The 19,373-nt window shown below is 33.0% G+C and overlaps 2 protein-coding genes across 2 annotated transcripts; one reads left to right on the plus strand and one right to left on the minus strand.

Moving 5' to 3' along the window:
• Positions 1–10,841: 10,841 nt before the first annotated feature.
• Positions 10,842–11,547, minus strand: LOC120200341 (transcription repressor OFP6-like). The gene has a single exon (XM_039201210.1). It carries the CDS (start codon positions 11,456–11,458, stop codon positions 10,904–10,906), a length of 555 nt encoding a protein of 184 aa, XP_039057141.1. The 5' UTR covers positions 11,459–11,547; the 3' UTR covers positions 10,842–10,903.
• Positions 11,548–16,559: 5,012 nt separating this feature from the next.
• On the plus strand, positions 16,560–18,048 carry LOC120200334 (putative HVA22-like protein g). Its single transcript, XM_039201206.1, has 6 exons — positions 16,560–16,638; positions 16,873–16,971; positions 17,089–17,145; positions 17,295–17,358; positions 17,481–17,699; positions 17,779–18,048. Exons 1-6 carry the CDS (start codon positions 16,607–16,609, stop codon positions 18,028–18,030), a joined length of 723 nt encoding a protein of 240 aa, XP_039057137.1. The 5' UTR covers positions 16,560–16,606; the 3' UTR covers positions 18,031–18,048.
• The last annotated feature ends 1,325 nt before the right edge of the window (positions 18,049–19,373 follow it).

Consider the following 19,373-nt stretch of genomic DNA (forward strand, 5'->3'; position numbering starts at 1 on the left):
CCGACTTCTGGTGGTTCCACTACGGATGATTTGCATGATTATAGTCTCGCCAGAGATAGGGTGAGATGGACGAATATAAAGCCTCCGAGTAGATTGGGTTTTGAAGACTTGGTCTCTTTTGCACTTATTGTTAGCAGTGATGATCCGGTTAATTTTCATGATACTGTTACTAGTCAGGAAAACGACAAGTGGATGGCAGCCATGGTTGAGGAGATGGAGTCTTTGAATCACAATCGTACATGGGAGTTGGTTCTCCTTCTTTAGGGTAAAAAGTCGATTGGTTGCAAATGGGTGTATAAGAAGAAACCAGCAGTAACAGAAAAAGAGGGGGAGAAGTTCAAGTTCAAGGCTCGTTTGGTAGCAAAGGGTTTTTCACAGCAGAAAGGAGTTGATTATGATGAAATTTTTTCTCCTGTGGTCAGGCACACTTCAATCCGAGCAGTACTTGCATTGGTGGCCAGTTGGGATTTGTATTTAGAGCATATGGATGTTAAAACTGCTTTTTTGCATGGTGATTTAGAGGAGCAGATCTACATGTGGCAACCTGAAGGTTTCACTCAACCTGGAAACGAGCATTTAGTTTGCAGATTGAAGAAATCTTTGTACGGGTTGAAACAGTCTCCGAGACAGTGGTATAAACAGTTTGACTCCTATATGATCAAGATTGGCTACAACCGATGTGAGTATGATTGTTGTGTCTATGTTAAGAGCCTTGATTATGGTTCTTTTATTTTTCTATTACTGTATATTGATGATATGTTGATTGCTGCGAAGAACATGGATGATGTTATCGGTTTGAAAACTTTATGAGTCAGGAATTTGATATGAAGATTTAGGTGCTGCAAAGAAAATTCTTGGAATGGAAATTTTTGCAGGACAGAGACTCAAGGAGACTGTGGCTATCTTACGGGGTTATGTTTGAAAAATGCTAGAAAGGTTTGCGATGAGCAGCGCAAAACAGTTAGCACTCCATTGGCGAACCACTTTAAGCTCTCATCAGAACAGTGCCCTAAGACAGATAAGGAAGATGAAGATATGGCAAAGGTTTCGTATTCTAATGCTATTGGCTGCTTGATGTATGCAATGGTATGTACTCGTCCTGATTTAGCTCATGTTGTTAGTCAAGTTTGTAAGTACATGTCTAAACCTGGTAAGCAACATTAGGAAGCAGTCAAGTGGATCTTTCGATACTTAAAGGGTACTGTGGGACATGGAATTGTTTTTGGTGTCAACGAGAATCCTTTGGTTGTAGGATATGTAGATTCAGACTATGCAAGTGACTTGGATAATAGAAGATCTACGACATGGTATGTTTTTACTCTTGGTGGAGGACCTATTTGTTTGAAGTCTACTGTTCAATATGTAGTGGCACTATCTACAACTGAAGCTGAGTACATGGCAGCGGCTGAAGTTGTAAAAGAAGCTTTATGGCTCACTGGTTTAGTGAAGGAGTTAGGTGTTCAGCAAGGTGGAGTTCAGCTGCTTTGCGACAATCAAAGTGCTATTCACTTAGCTAAGAATCAGGTATATCGTGCTAGAACTAAGCACATTGATGTACGTTTTCACAAGATCAGAGAGTTGGTTGCATCTGAAGAGATTTTGTTTCAGAAGGTACACACTGATGAGAATGCCGCTGATATGTTCACCAAGTCAGTTACGACAGACAAGTTCAAGCATTGCTTGGACTTGTTGAATGTTTCAAGTTGTTAAAGAACTAAGGTAACCTAACCCACATTGAATGTTTCCTAAGGGGCAGGATATTCGCCAAGGTGGAGATTTGTAAGGTGTGGCTCATAAATATACCGGTAAAGAGGACAGGGGATGGAGCGGAGTGTGCGAAGCGAACATCAATTGTCCTTACAAAAAAAGTCTCGTAGAGGGGGTTACGATTATGTGGGTTGGGGGTTCGGGGCTGTGCCCCGCGGTACAGTACAGGGTTAATTTTGTAATTATGTACCAGGGTTTTCTATTATAAATAGAGATGTAACCTAAACCTATGAGAATTGAATAAAATTTTCTAGCGCCGCCTAGGCATCGAAGACATAAGCACATTGCCAAACCTCGTTAAAATTCTTGTGTTCTTTCGTTTACTTTGCCCGATTTATCAACAGATTCTAAACCTTTAACCTTGTTTAAAAAATTTATTATCTCAACCTACTAGACAAATTATTGATATATAATTAATTAAGGCTTAAGGGCTACTTTTCTCTTGTAGACCCAATTTATCATTTTCGCTCATATGATTTTTTTCCATCAATTTAGTCATCGAAGTTGTTTACAGTGTTCATTTTAGCCCTCGAAGCCCGTTAACCATTTTTTATTACAGAACAGTTAGTCTTCTGCGTCTGTGGATTAAGAGGGTGTTTGGTTCGTGAAAATGATCTTTTCCGACATTGTATTTTCATGTTTGGTTCACGAAAAAGATCATTATCGGGTAATATCTTATTACCAGTAGTAGCACTTTTGGGTTAAAATGGTGGGAATGTCATTACCTTCAAATTCTTAGATAATGAACATTTCCCACCACTTTGGACCCAAATACCTTTGAAATAATATTGTTTTTCATATAGATCATTCTCAATTATTATTTTTCGTATTTTACTCAAAATTATAAACTTAATAATAATAATAATATACAAATAGTTTAATTTAGTAAAATATTGATACATTTATGTAGTTAAAATTAATTATATGTTTAATGTTTAATATATTAATTATTTTATAATTTTATGAGGTGAAAATATTGTTATGGTGAAAAATATAGTTATTTAAAATAATATTTAATTTTAAGTTATTAAAAATAATATATTTATCCATTTGAGATCACCACATTATTTTTCATATTATATTATATTTTATATAAATAAATATGATACTTATGAAAACTGTTTAAAATTATAAGTTTGATATACTAATTATTTTAATTATATGTTAAATGTATTTTTCTTTGAACTTAGATAGAGTAATAATTAAAATTTTCTTATAAAATTTTATATTTAAATGTTTATAATTTAATATTAAAGTTTTACTTGTTAATATATAGGCGTTTTTCCCGATATATCACCCTTTGACTTTATATTTCTCTGTCAGGCACCCTTCAGAATATTTTTCCCGATCTAACACCCTTTGCAGTAAGGCTCGACCCCTGCAACGTGCTTTACACTGATATGGCGCCACGTGGGGTATAGCGCGGGGTAGGGGTCGCGCTTTACCTTTAAATCTGACACACGTCAGTAAGGCACGCCCCCTGCGGAAAGTTTTAACGGTGGTCGGATACCGTTAAATTGGTTATATGCAAATTTTCAGGAGTTGAGCGAGGACGCATTTGATGATGAAGTTAAAATGTATGCACGGGCAAGCATACTGCAGCTGATAGGAGGGTTGCTGATGCCGGACAAATAGCGCAACCAAGTTCACTATATGTGGTTGCGACATCTTGGCAACTTTGGTCTGGACGAATCACTCAGTTGGGGCTCGACAGTTTTGGCTTTCCTGTACCGGGAGATGTGTCGAGCCACTGAATACAAGAAAAATGCTATCGATGGATGTCTCCTGTTGCTGCAGTCTTGGGCATGGTATTGATTACCCTTTTTACGTCTCGTTGTCAAGAACTCATTCGTATTTCCGCTACTCTTGAGGTACTTATAAAACTGATTTCGTATATTAATCATTTTATATAGTGTATAATAAATTTTGTTTTCCTTGAATAGGTGGTCTACTGATAGGAAAAATCATCAGGAGCTACCTGATGATTTAGAAAAAATTAATGTGCTAATCGATCAGAAGGCTGGCACACAGGTATGCCTTTTAATGTTTAAAAATCGATATTAGATTATAGTTGTATAATTAGATTATTATTTTGATAAAAATTATATATATTTGTTTTAGTTTGAATGGGTGTGATATTCTAATGATGATGTGAGGATGGTAATCTCACCTGAGTTGAGGGGTCCATTAGATGTTTGGATGGCGATGGTCCCTTTGATATGTTATGCGATCGTCGAGTGGCACTCCACTAATCGCGTGCTCCGGCAATTTGGTTGTTTTCAACCAATTTTGGAAGCACCTCGCAATATGGACGAGTTGCATAGCACAGATAGACGCGGCAAGATCAATATAGATTGGCTGGTGAGGCATCACGAGTGGGTCGTGCTGTGGGAGGATCGATAATGGCGCCTTCCCCGTAGAGAGCCCATTTTTACTGATCTCTTGATGGTTGCTAACGGTTATTATGAGTAGTTCAATAGTAATGGGAAACCGTTTCTACTTTCTGAGGATACACACGAGGGCGGACCTTTCAGCGACATCGATAGAGACGTTCACCGACACAACACCATCATCCCCCGACTCGTGGACAGAGAGCAAGTGCTTTCGGTTCATCCTCAGCTGCATCAGTTTCACTTACCCATGTACACAATTAATTGACGCGCACAATTAATTGACGCTTATCATTCTTCTTGTACCTTCCATGGTAGTTCGCAGCAATGTATCTGAGACAATACCTATGTTTGACAAAGGGTGGTTGCCACATTGGACCCAAAGACTCCATTATTGTTTTGATCCCAGCTCCGCGATCTGAAATGACACATATTTTTTCCCTTGTGATAACATGTGCACGTAAGTTTCGGAGGAAAAAATCCCAAGAATATGTATTTTCTCCTTCAACAAGAGCAAAAGCAACTGGAAGAATGTTGTGATTGTCATCTTGTACAACTGCCAATAATAATACTTGCTTGTATTTTTTATAGCCATCATCACTTCTTCTTTGCTTGAAAACTCCATGCCTAAATATAACTCACCATTATTTATTGATGAGTAATATCCATAGTTACCGAGATGAGGCATATCCGCAAATTCTGGCCTGTACATTGCACCATAATCAGCTTCATACATGTGTGCTGGAGGGTCAGCTTGTGCCATATTTGAGGGAACTTCATCTACATCATCATCGGAGTTGAATTGCGGTGATTCTGAGTGAATGAATAGTCCAGTCTCAGCACCATCCGCACCAGGCTCACGAAGTGGTTCTTCTGGTGGAGATGATGGTTCCTCCATGCTCTCCATATTTAGGTCAAAGAACCTACTACTTGCACGGTCTTCCCCTTGAACTAGAAGGCATATCGACATTGAGATCGAAAAAGCTCGCAGTAGAATGTCTCCCCCTGGAGCTTGAAGCCATCGTGTCAAATGAAAACTGCACAGATTGTTGCGTCGATGGCATCTCCATATTAAAGTCAAAGAAATTTGCAGATGAATGTCTTCCCCTTGAACTGGACGCGATGTTTCCATATGGATTGTTCATGGATCCACCTCGGTACATATCGTAAGGAGTTGCGGATGAATGTCTCCACATTGAAGTTGATGTGATGGCACCATGATGCGGATTTCCCATTATGACATTAAAATCATTACACATTACTGTATTCGGGTTGTCAACTTGTTCAACTAACCCATAATGGGAGCTTAATGATTGACCCCGAACAGCACGCACTTGAACAAACTTTGCATACATTTCAATATCGGCGTCTGAATAATTACTTTGAGAATCAGCCATCATTTCAACATCATCATTGTTCGATTGTTCGAACGCTGTATAAGTTAATGACAACAATGATGTTGGAAATCTGTACTGCAACGATGACATTCTTCTACTACTTCCAACATGAACCTTCATCGAAATCTTCGTTATCAGCTCCTCAAGAGTTATGTTTATCTTGAATGATATTTTAACACGCTCATTTGATACAAAAACAACGCCGGTTTCATCTTCTCGAATTTCTCCATCATAATAAACAATAGCTGAAAGTCGCGCCATTCTTAGAGTTTAAAAGTGCGACAATATTATATCTGCAAAAAAACAACTGAAACAAACCTGATTAAATAAATAATATATGAACGAAAATATAACACAATAAAATTTTTACATATGAACGTAAATAATTTAAATAATATAATTTTATATTATTACCTGCACCGCAAAAATATTTCAACGTATGCTCACGCTTTCCAATTTTACAAACACAAAAATTAGTTGAAAACAATTAGTATAATATTTTTTTCAAATAATCATATATAATTATAAAAATAATATATCAAAATTACCTTATAACGAAAGATCGAACGAACTTCTGAATCAAATATAAGAGGATTGTCGGGTGTTATTTACTGGTTGAAATGATTGTTGGTGAGAGAGTTTACGGGGAGAAGGCTATTTACAGCCGAGAGAGGATGCTTTAAAGCCGAGAAGTTTGGGTAAATTATGCAAGGCGTGGTCCCTGCACCGCGCCTTGCATTATGTATGTCTGATAATTGAGCATGTGATAATTGAAAAGCGCGGCCCCTGCACCACGCTATAGCCCTACGTGGAGTAGGGCGCGCCCCAGGGGACGCGCTATAGCCACGTGTATCCAACTCAGCATAAAGCGCGCTGCAGGGGGTGCGCCTTACTGCAAAGGGTGTTAGATCGAGAAAATAGTCTGAAGGGTGCCTGACAGGGAAATATATAATATATAGGTGATATATCGAGAAAAACCCCTAATATATATATATATCACAAGGATCATTTGGTAAAATATGCATCCAAGTAATCTTATATTCTTCTAACCAAACATCGTAATCTTGCATTCCTCTTAAACAAACCAAACAGGGTAATACAACATCCCTAGAGTGATGTTACCTTCTGGTAATCTTATTCCCGAAGGTAATCTTATTCTCAAAGGTAATCATACATTCCATAAACCAAACGCATCTTAAGGTATTAGGGTTAGATCAAAATCTCAAAATATTATTTATTTTAATGGGATTAAGAAATTAGATTAAATTTTTGGAATTTTTTCTGACCATTTTATTTAGTAAATATCCTATTATTTATTTGTTTAATAAATATCACGACATTATCAAGTTATATTAGTAATATTAGATAGTGTGAAAATTATTAATGTTGATAAATATAAAATACTAACAATTCTATTAGTTAAAATAAATTTTAAAAATTAAGACGGGTAGCTTGCAAGTTGGGATGCTGAACAATCAATCAGTGAAGCAGAACCGAGTAAAACAGATCTGTGAAGCCTGGGCGTGGCTAATGATTTGTGGTCACTCCAAAAGGATTCTGAGATCATTTTTGATGGTATTGGGATTTCACACACACTTGAAAAGCAGGCCATGGCTATGTCCTTTTATTTATCTCTTTGCTCAAAATTCAATTCCTTTTATTGATGACATCTGACAAGACAATATCATTTATGTAGTAGTTATGAGATACTCATAAATATATATCTAAATAGAGCAAATGAACTATCTTTGTCATTTCAACTACTGTTCCCTGCCTACACTCGAAGTCAACTATTCTGAGATTTTGGGTTTCATTTAATGAATAATGTTATACGTCCGGATACAGAGACGGAGGCCAAGGTACCTAAATTTAAGATGTTGAACAATTAAAATATTATTAAATCAAAAATTTTAGAAGGATATAAATTCCGTCTCTGGGGAGATGTAATTTCTTTAAAAATACATATTCCCCACCTGTTTAGTAAGGTTAAGTTCTCTAGTAGATCTAAAATCTTTGACAGGACCTCCGATAAACACAAGAGATTTTATTGGAGTTAAAAAAGGGATTAGTGTGTTGGAAATGTAAAAAAGGCTGTCTTGAAAATGACTCCATTAAAACCCGCATTCAATTGAGGCAGCTCTGTTTCCACATTTAGAACACGACACTCTTTCTCTAATTATTACTCTTTCAAATCCCAATGCCTCTCTCACACTGCATTTGGGGCCAGAATTTGAGGTCCTTCACTACTAGGACGATCTGCTGTAATGATGTTAAAAAATAGTTAAAAAATAACGTTATTGGATAAATAAATTACTGGTTAAAATTGATACTGAAAATGTAATATAATTTAATCAAAATAATTTTTTGAGTTGGTAATAAAAAAAGGTAATAATCGGTTATATTATCGTCCTATGTAAAATGTGTCAAAAAATATAGATGATAATATTATTATTACTCAATATTTTTTGTAACGTTAAACAAATTTTATTAAGTATCTTATTAAATTTTCGGTAACACCGTATATTAATTGTATATTAGTCCGCCTTTTCTGAGACAACTTATTCACTACTAGGAAAGTTCATCTTAAATAAATATACAATATTATAAAAATGTTGTTTAAATGGGTAAACTATTATTTTAATAATTAAATTATTAATTTTGATTTGTTTTAGTATTTAAACTTTCATTTTTTTAAATCATACCTAACATTTAGTTTTTATTTCATTTTAGTACCATCCTTTAAAAACTTAACTCGTTTAGTACCTAAATTTTCAATTTTTTCTTCAAAACTTAAAGTTAGATTTTTAATGGATACTAAAATGAAATAAAAATTAAACATTAGATATGATTTTGAAAAAAATAAAAGTTTAGGTATTAAAGCATATAAAAAATGGTAGTTCAGATATTAAATGCGTAGTTTATCCTATTTAAATATAGGATAAAGTACATCTTTAGCCCCAACTATAACTTTTGTTCTATTTTGACCACTCAACTATTTTTATTTCAAAATCATATGTGACGTTATATTTTGGTTTCATTTTGGTCAACTGTCGTTAAAAAATTAAATGAATTTTTGACATAGTATTACAATGGTGGCATGTCAACATCATTATTAATTTTGATGGTGGATGCCCATAATAAAATCAAAACGTAACATTATTATGATTTTGAAATTAAAAATAGTTAGATGACCAAAATAGATCAAAAGTAATAGTTGCGTACTAAATTTGTAGTTCACCCTTAAATATATAATAATGTAAATTGATACTAAAAAAGGGTAAATTACATATTTAGTACCTATTTTTATGATTTTATTTTAGTCACACAACTATATTTTTTTCAAATCACATCTGACATTGTGTTTTTTTATTCCATTTTGATCACTCACCGTTAAAAAGTAAATAAAATTGTTGGCTTGATATTTTTCTCGTGATGATGTTACATTATCTTATGGTGACATATTAGTATCACTATTAATTTTTTAACGTCGAGTAACTGAAACGAAATCAAAATATAATATTAGGTATGATTTTAAAAAATAAAATAATTGGTTGACAAAAACAAATTTGTAAAAATAAATGTATGAGTAAATACATAATTTACCCCCCAAAAGTTACATAAACAGCCTTGACTTGGCTCTTATCCATTAAGATGCCCTTTCACAAATATAATTTACTTGACCAATAAAAACTTGCCACGTATTTTCCCCAAAGAGGATAAATGCTGAGTTGTGACCCCAAAGCGTCCAAGAAATCTTTTCTATTTTGTAGCTAATAATTTTAAGGGTAAATTATAAGTTTGGTAACTGAGCTTTACTTTCTCTCCTATTTCACTTATCATACTTTCAATTTTTAATTTACTAAATGAATTTTATAGATTAAATTTTTTTTGATCACTTTGTGGTTAAATAATTTACGGTGTTATGACATGATCATATTTTAATAAAAAATACATCATTTTAATTTAAAATTTATTTTTTCCAGGACTTCAAAGTGACATCATTTTGATATAAATTGTCATATCTTAATATCGTTTAATTATTTAACGGCAGAGTGACAAAAAATTAACCTATAAATTTCAATTAATAAATTGAAAAAAAATAAAAAATATAGTGAGTAAAATAGGAGATAACGTAAAGCTCAATAACCAAATATATAATTTATCATAATTTTAATTATTGAGATTAGAAGTAGTAATCTAATAACACTACTTAAAGTAAAACACCAATGATACACCATCATCTTTATTAAAACTCAACTAGCTACCCATTTTTAGTTGATCTAATAACATAAAATAGTAGATTTTCAAATAAAGTCAGACATTTAAACCTCGACATTTATAAATGAAGTAAACTAAATTAAAAGAATTGTTCCATAATAAGCCTCAACATTACCTAAATCAAATTAATTGATTAATAGATTGGATACATGTGATTATACAAAAATTCTAACTAGTTCACTGTTAATTATTATTTACATCAGTAGAGACGGACTTGAGATCTTATGTTAAGAAATATGATTATAAAGTTTTAAATGAAAATAACTACGTGAATCCTTCTTGATCCATCCCTATATACCATCGTTCTCGTACTCTATTTATATAAACATAAACAAAGAAAAAGAGAGAAAAATAAAGCCTTTTCTTTTTCATTTCCATTTCCAAATACCAAAATATAAACTTCTACACTATCATATTGTCAAACATAGCCCATAATACTACTTCACTAGTTTAAGGTTAGGGGATTTTAACTAAGATTAAGCTAAAGACTTCCATTAATGCACTTGTTAATAAGATTTTGTTTAAAGAAATATTTTCATTTAATGCAAGAAAAGGCTTCACCTTCACAACTTACCATTGCATTAAACTCTGGAAATATTTCTTTAAATACTACCTAATCAGTGTTTATTAGCACCCACAAGGAATTAACTGATTTATTATAGGGTAAATTATGCATTTAATGCCCAAACTTTCAAATGTTTTCAAAAACATACCTAACGTTTAATTTTCATTTCATTTTAATACCCATTGTTAAAAAACTTAAAGTGTTTAGTAATCTAAACTATTAATTTTAGTCCGTTTTAATAACTAAACTTACAATTTTTTTAAAACTTAACGTTAAATTTTGAACGAGTACTAAAATAAACAAAAATTAAAATTTTTAACAACGGATACTAAAAATAAAAAAATACTAAATTCTAAGTATGATTTTGAAAAAATTCAAAATTTAAGTACTGAATCGGACCAAAATTGATAGCTTAAATATTAAACGAGTAATTTACCCTTTATTATATATACTAATTAACCAACTAGACTGTATTCCAAGCATATATAACGCGGCAGCGGCTGCACCTACAGGTCACGTGACCCGAACCCAAAATGCAGCGTCGGTGACGAACCGGCGGCGCCACCACCACCACCACCATGCTTGACGGAGAAAACCCCATTCCAGATTTCCGTGAAGGCTTTAATGATAACCCCATGATAATACGGCGAATTCAGCTGCAGGAAACAGTTGAGAAGCTCCCTCAAACCATCCTTGGAATATATCTCCTTCTCCAATATCATCTGCAACATGGAGTGCCTGAAATCCAAATAAGGGTCGTCGGAGTCTTTCTCCACCGCCATGCTCTCTCCTCCAACAAGGCGGAAACCACGTACAGTCGCCGTCGAACACTTGGTGTCCACGTCGGAGCATTGAGGAGTGTCGGTGCTTGGAGAAAACGAGGTGGCGGTCTTGGAGTAGCTCGAAGAAGATGAGTAGGTGTAAAGAGACCGGGGTTTCGATTTCGACTTCGGTTTCGGTTTGGGGTTGAAGAAGCTAGCGAGTTTAGATTTCTTACAGCCGCCGCAACCTAAGCTAACTGAAACTGTGTTAAGTGTGGGCTTCTTTCTGCTGCTAAACATGGCACCAGAAAAGAGGGGGAAAATGGCAAATCTTTAGGGTTTTAAGGTTGAAGAGATGAAAAAGAGAGAGACGTTGAAGAAGAAAATGACTGACACCGATGCATTGGAGAAGAAAAAGAGAGGATTTTTTCTTTCTACCTATAAATCCTGAATGTGAGCAAGGAGGGTCCATGGCTGATACACTCACTGTTCTGTGATTTTCACATTAATTATAATTTGATCAGAACCGTACAATTTCGATGATAATAGATTGGTCTTGATTTCATGGATTAGTTTTTTATTCGAAAAAAAATTGGAAGATCTTAATCGGATTATGATAAAAGATGGCATTTTTAATTGCAGAAACATGAAATATCAAATTATAAAATATATTATAATATTATAATTTTAAAATATTATTTTGATGGTGAAATATTAATGAGAGTATAAAGGAGTTAAGGAATTTATTGGAAGAAAAAAAATTACAAACAATTGCAGTTAAAAGACTAAATAGAGTAAAATAAAAAGTTAAAGGACTAAATTAAAAATAGTACATTTTAGTAAAAAAAAAAGAATTGAAGTTATATTGGTATAAGAGTATGCTATTCAAATTTGGTCAAAATATACTTAAAATGAAGGATGAATTGAAGAAATAACAGAAATCATGAAAAGTTAAGGGATTAAATTGAAAAATATTTTTTTTATAAAAAATATGAGTTGGAAGTACATGTGTATTCTAAGACGGTTTAGGAGTACGTAGTTCAAATTTCATAAAAATGGACTTTAAAATGAAGGAGGAATAAATAAACTAGGGACTAAATCACAAAATTGTCAAAATACCTTAGTCAATTTTTTATTTTTATGTTTATTTTTCGAATTAATCAAAAAATTTAAATTTCGACTCGATTCAAACTCAAAATCCGACTCAATAATTCAGATCAAAACGAATAACTTAACATTTAAAAATTAAATAACTATTCGAAACTAATTTTGCTCACATATTTATAAATCTATCAATATTCTTGCTGAGAGATGAGACTTACCACTAGTGACAAGTTATTGTGAGGGTTAAAAGCTAAGTATAAGTATGGGGCTGAGTTGTTTTCTTAAGAAAAAAATTTAAATACTTTTAAATAATAAGGGTAAGAAAATAATATATCTTGAATCTGTAAAATAATTTTAGAGATAAAAAATATTATTCTTTTTAGAGATCTTGGATTTGAACAATTATGTATGTGGAGTGTATATGCATTATCAATTAATTAAGAAATATTTTTTTATTAATATGAGATAAATATAAGGTAGTATTTGTTCAAAAATGATTCTCAACAATTTGATATTGAACGGTTATACTCTTAACATTCATAATGCTCAAACCTTAGACATCAAAAAATAACAATAATTCTTTTACGTCAAGAAAATTTTGAATAAACATTATTTTGTAATCAATTAGACTATTCAAAGAATAAAGGGTGACATTTTTCAAAAACATTTAATTTTTGGGTAAAGTACAGAAATGGTCCTCTAACTATTGGGTATTGTTTTATTAAATCTCTCGATTATTAAAAGTTATAAAATGTTCATTCGACTATGAAATATTTATTTATTAAGTCCATCGACTATTAAAAATTACAAAATGTTCACCCGACTATTCATTATGTCCCAAAGTTATATTTTTCCGTTAAAAAATTGACTATTGTCTAAACTTGACTGTCATAACCATTCTTTAGAAAAAAAACAATTAAATATTATTTTAAAAAACATTTTTGACTTTTATTTGGAAAAATTGGTGGTTTTGATTTGATTTGAATTAAATTGGAAATGAGTCGACATTGACATTTGGGTTTAATAGGTCGAATACCTAAAAACGTCTTTTAAAACAATTTTAAGAAAAATCGTTTTGTAAGACAAAAATTGGTATGCGTTTACCAAAATTCGATTTAAAGGGTTCGGGAGTCGGTTACGTGTGGGGAAGGATTAGTACCCCACAGCTCCCAAAATTGGTACTTGATCGCTTACACTTTGTCGTAGTAGTGGAAATTATAAATCGAATATAAAGTTAAATTATGATCTATTTATTAAAGTTTAATTAATTTGTTTCGAATTGATTAGTAGGGAAAATATTTTAATTTGAAAAGAAATCTCGAGATTAACAATCCTCCATCGGGAAACCTATATCTTCTATTTCTTTGTCTAAAAGAATATTCCCTCATCGATATAAAAATACGAATCAAATATAAATTGACTATCAACGTTTGCATAAAATAAAAACGCATCGAATCATTCACATAAACATATTTAATTAATAAAATAAACTATATTTATTTCAAGTTCTCATTCCGTTAAAATGTCGTATCAGATCACATCACTTCGACCAAGTAATGCTTTCCACGCTTATTTTACAAATCGGTGTTCTTGAAAAACATTCGAGTGATCTCATCAATAGATAGAAAAATACAAATGGAAATAAATGCAACTGGAAATATACAAAATAAAATATTTACATTAAATGGAGCTAAACATATTTATTAAATATAATACAAATAATTATATAATGTGTAAAATAAATATTCAATATAAAGGACTAAAATACACATTAGAAAACATTACAAATAAAAATATAAACAATGCAAATAAACTCATTCAGTGATTTAAAGGACAAAAATAAAACTAACAGAAACTTAAAGGACCTAATAACAATTATGAACAAATCAGAGCCCCAATAGTCATTTTAAACAAATACAGGTACCAGAAACGAAAATAACCCATAAACAATGTTTAAGGACTAAAATAAATTACATCAGAAACATGAAGGACTAAATGATAATTAAACCATATGCAAAGCAGTGTCTAAATTGAAAATAATTACAAATTTCGTAACCAAATTCGAACATTAACAAGAATGACATACTATATAATAACAGGACTAAATTACAACATACACAAAACAAGAGATCGAAGTAAAAATAAACTAAAGTTGCATTGATGACTAAAATAAAAAGTTACAAGATACAAATAACCTTTCTTGTGAATAACCCATGCACAAAAATGCTCCCCAGGTTCCCCCTAAAACAACGTCGTTTGATGCCCCATATATAAGCTAGAAATCACGCCAAAATCACCCTCAGCTTCATTTTTTTCTTTTCCTTCTTACACGAATGAGAGAGAAAGAGAGAGAAAGCTCTCAACCGGAGCTCAAGAGTTTCCAGAAACTGGGGAGCATCTGCAAAAATGCTCCCCAGGTTCCCCCTAAAACAACGTCGTTTGATGCCCCTATATAAGCTAGAAATCACGCCAAAATCACCCTCAGCTTCATTTTTTTCTTTTCCTTCTTACACGAATGAGAGAGAAAGAGAGAGAAAGCTCTCAACCGGAGCTCAAGAGTTTCCAGAAACTGGGGAGCATCTGTCGTGTCGGACGACGACTGCCGTCCACCGACGTTGGAGGAGAGGGAAGAAGACACCACCCGAAACATCTCCTCCTTCTCAGTATGAATCTGGGGTCAGATTTTCTTTTCTTTCTTTTCTTTCTTTCTTTTTTTTTTTTTTTCTTTTTGATTCTGGCACGATTCGGTTCTCTCTCTCTCTCTATTTTTTCTATCTTCGAAAAGCTCCATCCTTTGTCTGTTGTTTTTCTTTTCCTTTTTTAGACCCCCCGCTCTCTTCTCTCCCTTTTTCTTGAACCCCCAATCTCCTCTTATTGATACATGATGTATATCAGAAATCTTCTCGGTATTTCGATTTGATTTTGTTTTCATATTTTATTGGGGGTTTTTCGATTTGTATATTTTTTTTTCTAACTGATTTGGCTGATTGATTTGGTGTATGTGTTTTCCGTCACTGTGGATGATGGAAAGACTAGAGAGATGTTCGGCAGCGGCTCGGGGTCAACGGCGGTGGCTCACGCGACTCGGGATTAGGGTTGTGAAGTGCATGCGCTGGTTGTTGATATTTTTAGGGTTTAAAACCTTAACCCTTGGGCGATCTGGACTGTTTGATGGGTCCAGATCCAAGGGCTGAGATGAGGTGGTGCTGGCAGTTGAAGAGAAAATACCCTAATCGGGTTGTCAAGTGGGCTTGAGATGGGTCGAAGACTGGGCCGGATACTGGGCGGGTTGGTTGTTGAGTGGGCTGTTAGGTTTCCACTTGGAGTGCTTGGCTTGTATTGAGCTTCGGGTTTGGGCTTGTCTGAGTCTTTTGTTGTAACCTGAAAAAATGTAATAATTTTGTTTATAATAATAATAATAATTTTTTTAGACCCGGAGAAAACATGTGTCTACATGGACGTCAGAATGATGACTGAGATATGATAGTTGTTTGACATTATGGGATAAGATTTTATCATATCACAATCAACAAGTTAACGTTCAGATTAAAATGTCATATTTTTTAATGAAAAAAGATGATTTTGAAATATAATGAATAATTAAGTGACCATTTTGTAACTTTTAATAGTCAATGGACTCAGCAAAGTAACCGTCTATAGTCATAGAATTATTTTTTAACTCTTAATAGTAGGACTTCATAAACCAGTACCCTATAACCGATGAACCATTTATCTACTTTACCCTAATTTTTTAAGAACATCACTCGTAACTGTTTTAAAGAAAATAATTAACGTGGGTGTGCATCTTTTTAGTACATTTTTATAGAAAAAGGTCGAAACTAGCCATAATTGACAAACGGTTAAGCCGTCGGATGAATCCAAGGAAAATAAGTCCCCACTTTTTTCATAGCCAATCATTTTTATTATGAAAATTAAACATAGTATTAACAACAGCTATAAATTCATCAGTTATCTAATCCATTTTTCAAACATAAACTCTTAAAAGAGTTCTTTCATTTGTTCCTCAGAATCAAACTGATTATTTTAGTTTTGTCTGTCAGTTTGTTTCCGAGGTTGTTTTTTTTTTTTACCATTTTCCTATCTAAAACAAATTATCAAACTTGTGTTTCGTTTTTTTTTTTGCAGGTTTTTTGTTCTTTAAAGCTTTTTTTCTTTTTGAAGCCATCCATTTTTTTTTTTGGGAACGGGTTTGGAATTCTAAGTTTCCTTTTTTTTTTGGTTTAATAAATTGAATTTTAAAATTTTTCTTATGGAATATTATTTCATTTATCCCCAGGGAAATTAGCACGGGAGATTCTAGAGAAAAATTATTAATTAATAAAGATGTTGGGCGATTTCCTGACCAGATTGCTAGTGTAAGTCTTCTAATAAATAAGAGATAATGGATCTTAATTGTTATATTAATTGTTATATTACTTGTGTTACAATTTAGGGGTTTCTTTTGAAAGGGATTTTTGTATGTTATATATCGATTATATGTAAAATAAGACATAAAATGAATCTTGTTAAAAAAAACCTTCCAAGAAAAAGAGTGCACCATGTAAATGGGATACAATTTAGGGTTTCTCTTTATTTGTATTAAATTTCAGGTTGATTTTTGGATATGCATATCCAGCATTTGAGTGCTTTAAAAAGGTGGAGAAGAACAGGGTTGAGATTGATGAACTCAGATTTTGGTGCAAATATTGGTACCAAAATGACAATCATTTCCTTTAGTTTTCAACTTATATTTTCATTTGAGAAAGAAATTAAGGCCTTAATGCACTTAGTTTGAAGGAAATCTATGGTGGTTATGGATTTTGCAGGATCCTTGTGGCTTTTATTACTGTTTTGGAGAGGATAACAGACATATTCATTTCATGGTATATATATCATAACACCTTATATTGGAATTCGACTCCGAATTATGTGACATCCCAGATTTAATCGTAATATTTAGCCTCGGTCTCAACTTTCATAGCTCCAATCTGATTGCTTTGGTTATTAATATTAGATTTTAACTATCCTGAAGGTTGCCCATGTATGGAGAGATGAAGCTTGGATTTTTTATCTACCTATGGTATCCTAAAACCAAGGTAATTTATCAAATCAGTGTTCGTCTTTTTATTAAGTAAAAAGATATTATATTTTAAGATAATGGTCAAGATTCGAACATACATAAGATGAGATAATATTAATTATATTTTTATCAATGCAGGGAACCGTTTTTGTGTATGACGCCATCTTTCGGCCTTTCATGGCGGAACATGAAACCGAAGTGGATCGGAAGATCATGGAGCTGAGAGCTCGAGCATGGGATGTTTTCACGCATTACTCGGCGAACTGCTCGGAAATAGGGGTGGCTAAATTCTTCGAAATGTTTCAATACGTAGTAGGCCAAACTACCAAGTTCAATCCCACAAAACCTAACAATCCGGTAACCCTAAGCTCTAAATCTACCGAATTTAGTTTGCTGTAAGAGATTTTATGATAATTTCCGTTATTCAATTGATCAGAAATCTAAAGACCGAAGTCTTAACAACATCCCACCACCACCATCTCCGAATGGATTACGGAGTCCATCGGCCAAGGCTTTTAACTCAGTATTGAGCCGTGTTAACTTTGTTGACTCACCGAGGTATGGTCAACCGGACAGCCCATCGGCACACCAGTTCGACAACGGCAACGACTCGATTCCGTATTCCACAAGTAACTCCAGGATCCAACATGCTCGTCTTAATCTCCGACGCACCAAACCGGAAAATTAATAGTTTATGATAATGCAAACAAAACTCTTTTTTCTTGTAAATTTTGTGTCTTAGGCATAAAGTGCAAAAGAAAAAAAAATACTTCTCTAAAGTATAAGCGTTTTGTACGTGTTATAAACATAATTATATATAAAATATGCAATTATTTTTCTTTTTCTATTTGTCCTTGGTATTTCTTTACTTCCCAATTTTGTTTAGTTATTATCCATCATACTTTGATGCCAACCAAAGGTGGTGATTCTCCACCAAAACCCACTAAGTATTCTTTAAGTCTTGCTTATTTTTATTGATTAATCTAAGGGTGATTATAAAGTAGTATCTGCTTGAAAGACTCCTAATTTATTTGACGATGAACGCTCAAACACCATTGACATACGATATGCTCGATTTTAAAACCTCTGAGGATAACAACAATCCTTTTAATATTTGAGATAACTTATTTCAGGCTCTAAGGTACATTTACTAAACGAGGCCCCCCAATTCTTGAATACATCTGTAATGCCCCAAATGTCGAATTAGGGACTTTATTAAAAAGATTTAAAAATTGAGGATTTAAGTGTTTAAATGATAAAAGATGTGTAAATGATTGGAATAGTGTTTTAGACTAGATTGCAACCATAGATGAATAGAGATGGCATTTTAGTCCTTTAAAGGGGAAATAAATTTAATAATTATTTTAATAAGGTATTTAAATAAGGAAAAGGAGTAAAATGAGTTACAAAGCTATATCTCTATTTTCTTCTTCTTGTTGTGGAAAAAGCTCTTCCCATAGCTTAAAGGTGAGATTTTAAATGGCTAGTTTATTCTTTCGTTTTTGGTTGGTTATTGAAGCTTTGAGTATGATAGAAGCTTAAGGAAGGTTTAGATAGGATTAAAACGATGAGATAAGAGAAATAATGGAGATTTTAGAAAATGAGTTTTGAAATGATATGTTAGTATATTGGTGTTTATTGATGATTACTAGTAGTTTTAACTTGTCAAAGTAGTAAATAAGATATTAGAAGCATTGGATGAGTTTAAAAATAAGTTAGAAATTGTGGTGTGATTTTTAGAATCAAAGGATCTTGAGGGATACTAGATGTTTTGAGTAGCTAAATGAAGGAATGTTAGTATGGATAGTTAAAGAAGAGTTTAATAGTATTGCATAGGGTAAATATAACGAAATTTAACCCCATTTGGGTGGTAATCGGGTTGAAAATTGGGAATTATGGGTACGAGTATCGGTACTGATAGAACAGTACCGATACTATAGGCTAAAATAGGGTGAATTTACTAAGCAGTGTTGATATTGATTCAATCAGTATTGATACTAAAGAGGGAGTATCGATACCGAAGGGAATGTA

This window comes from Hibiscus syriacus, unplaced genomic scaffold (genome assembly GCF_006381635.1).
Source record: "Hibiscus syriacus cultivar Baekdansim isolate YM2019G1 unplaced genomic scaffold, ASM638163v2 tig00005939_pilon, whole genome shotgun sequence".
In the NCBI taxonomy this organism is placed as follows: domain Eukaryota; kingdom Viridiplantae; phylum Streptophyta; class Magnoliopsida; order Malvales; family Malvaceae; genus Hibiscus; species Hibiscus syriacus.

Coding starts and splice junctions, on each gene's coding strand:
- LOC120200334 (XM_039201206.1), top strand. CDS start 16,607: ATGTTGGGCGATTTCCTGACCAGATTGCTAGT. Junction 16,972..17,088: donor AGATTTTGGTGCAAATATTG/GTACCAAAATGA, acceptor TGGATTTTGCAG/GATCCTTGTGGCTTTTATTA. Junction 17,700..17,778: donor CCACAAAACCTAACAATCCG/GTAACCCTAAGC, acceptor TCAATTGATCAG/AAATCTAAAGACCGAAGTCT.
- LOC120200341 (XM_039201210.1), bottom strand. CDS start 11,458: ATGTTTAGCAGCAGAAAGAAGCCCACACTTAACACAGTTTCAGTTAGC.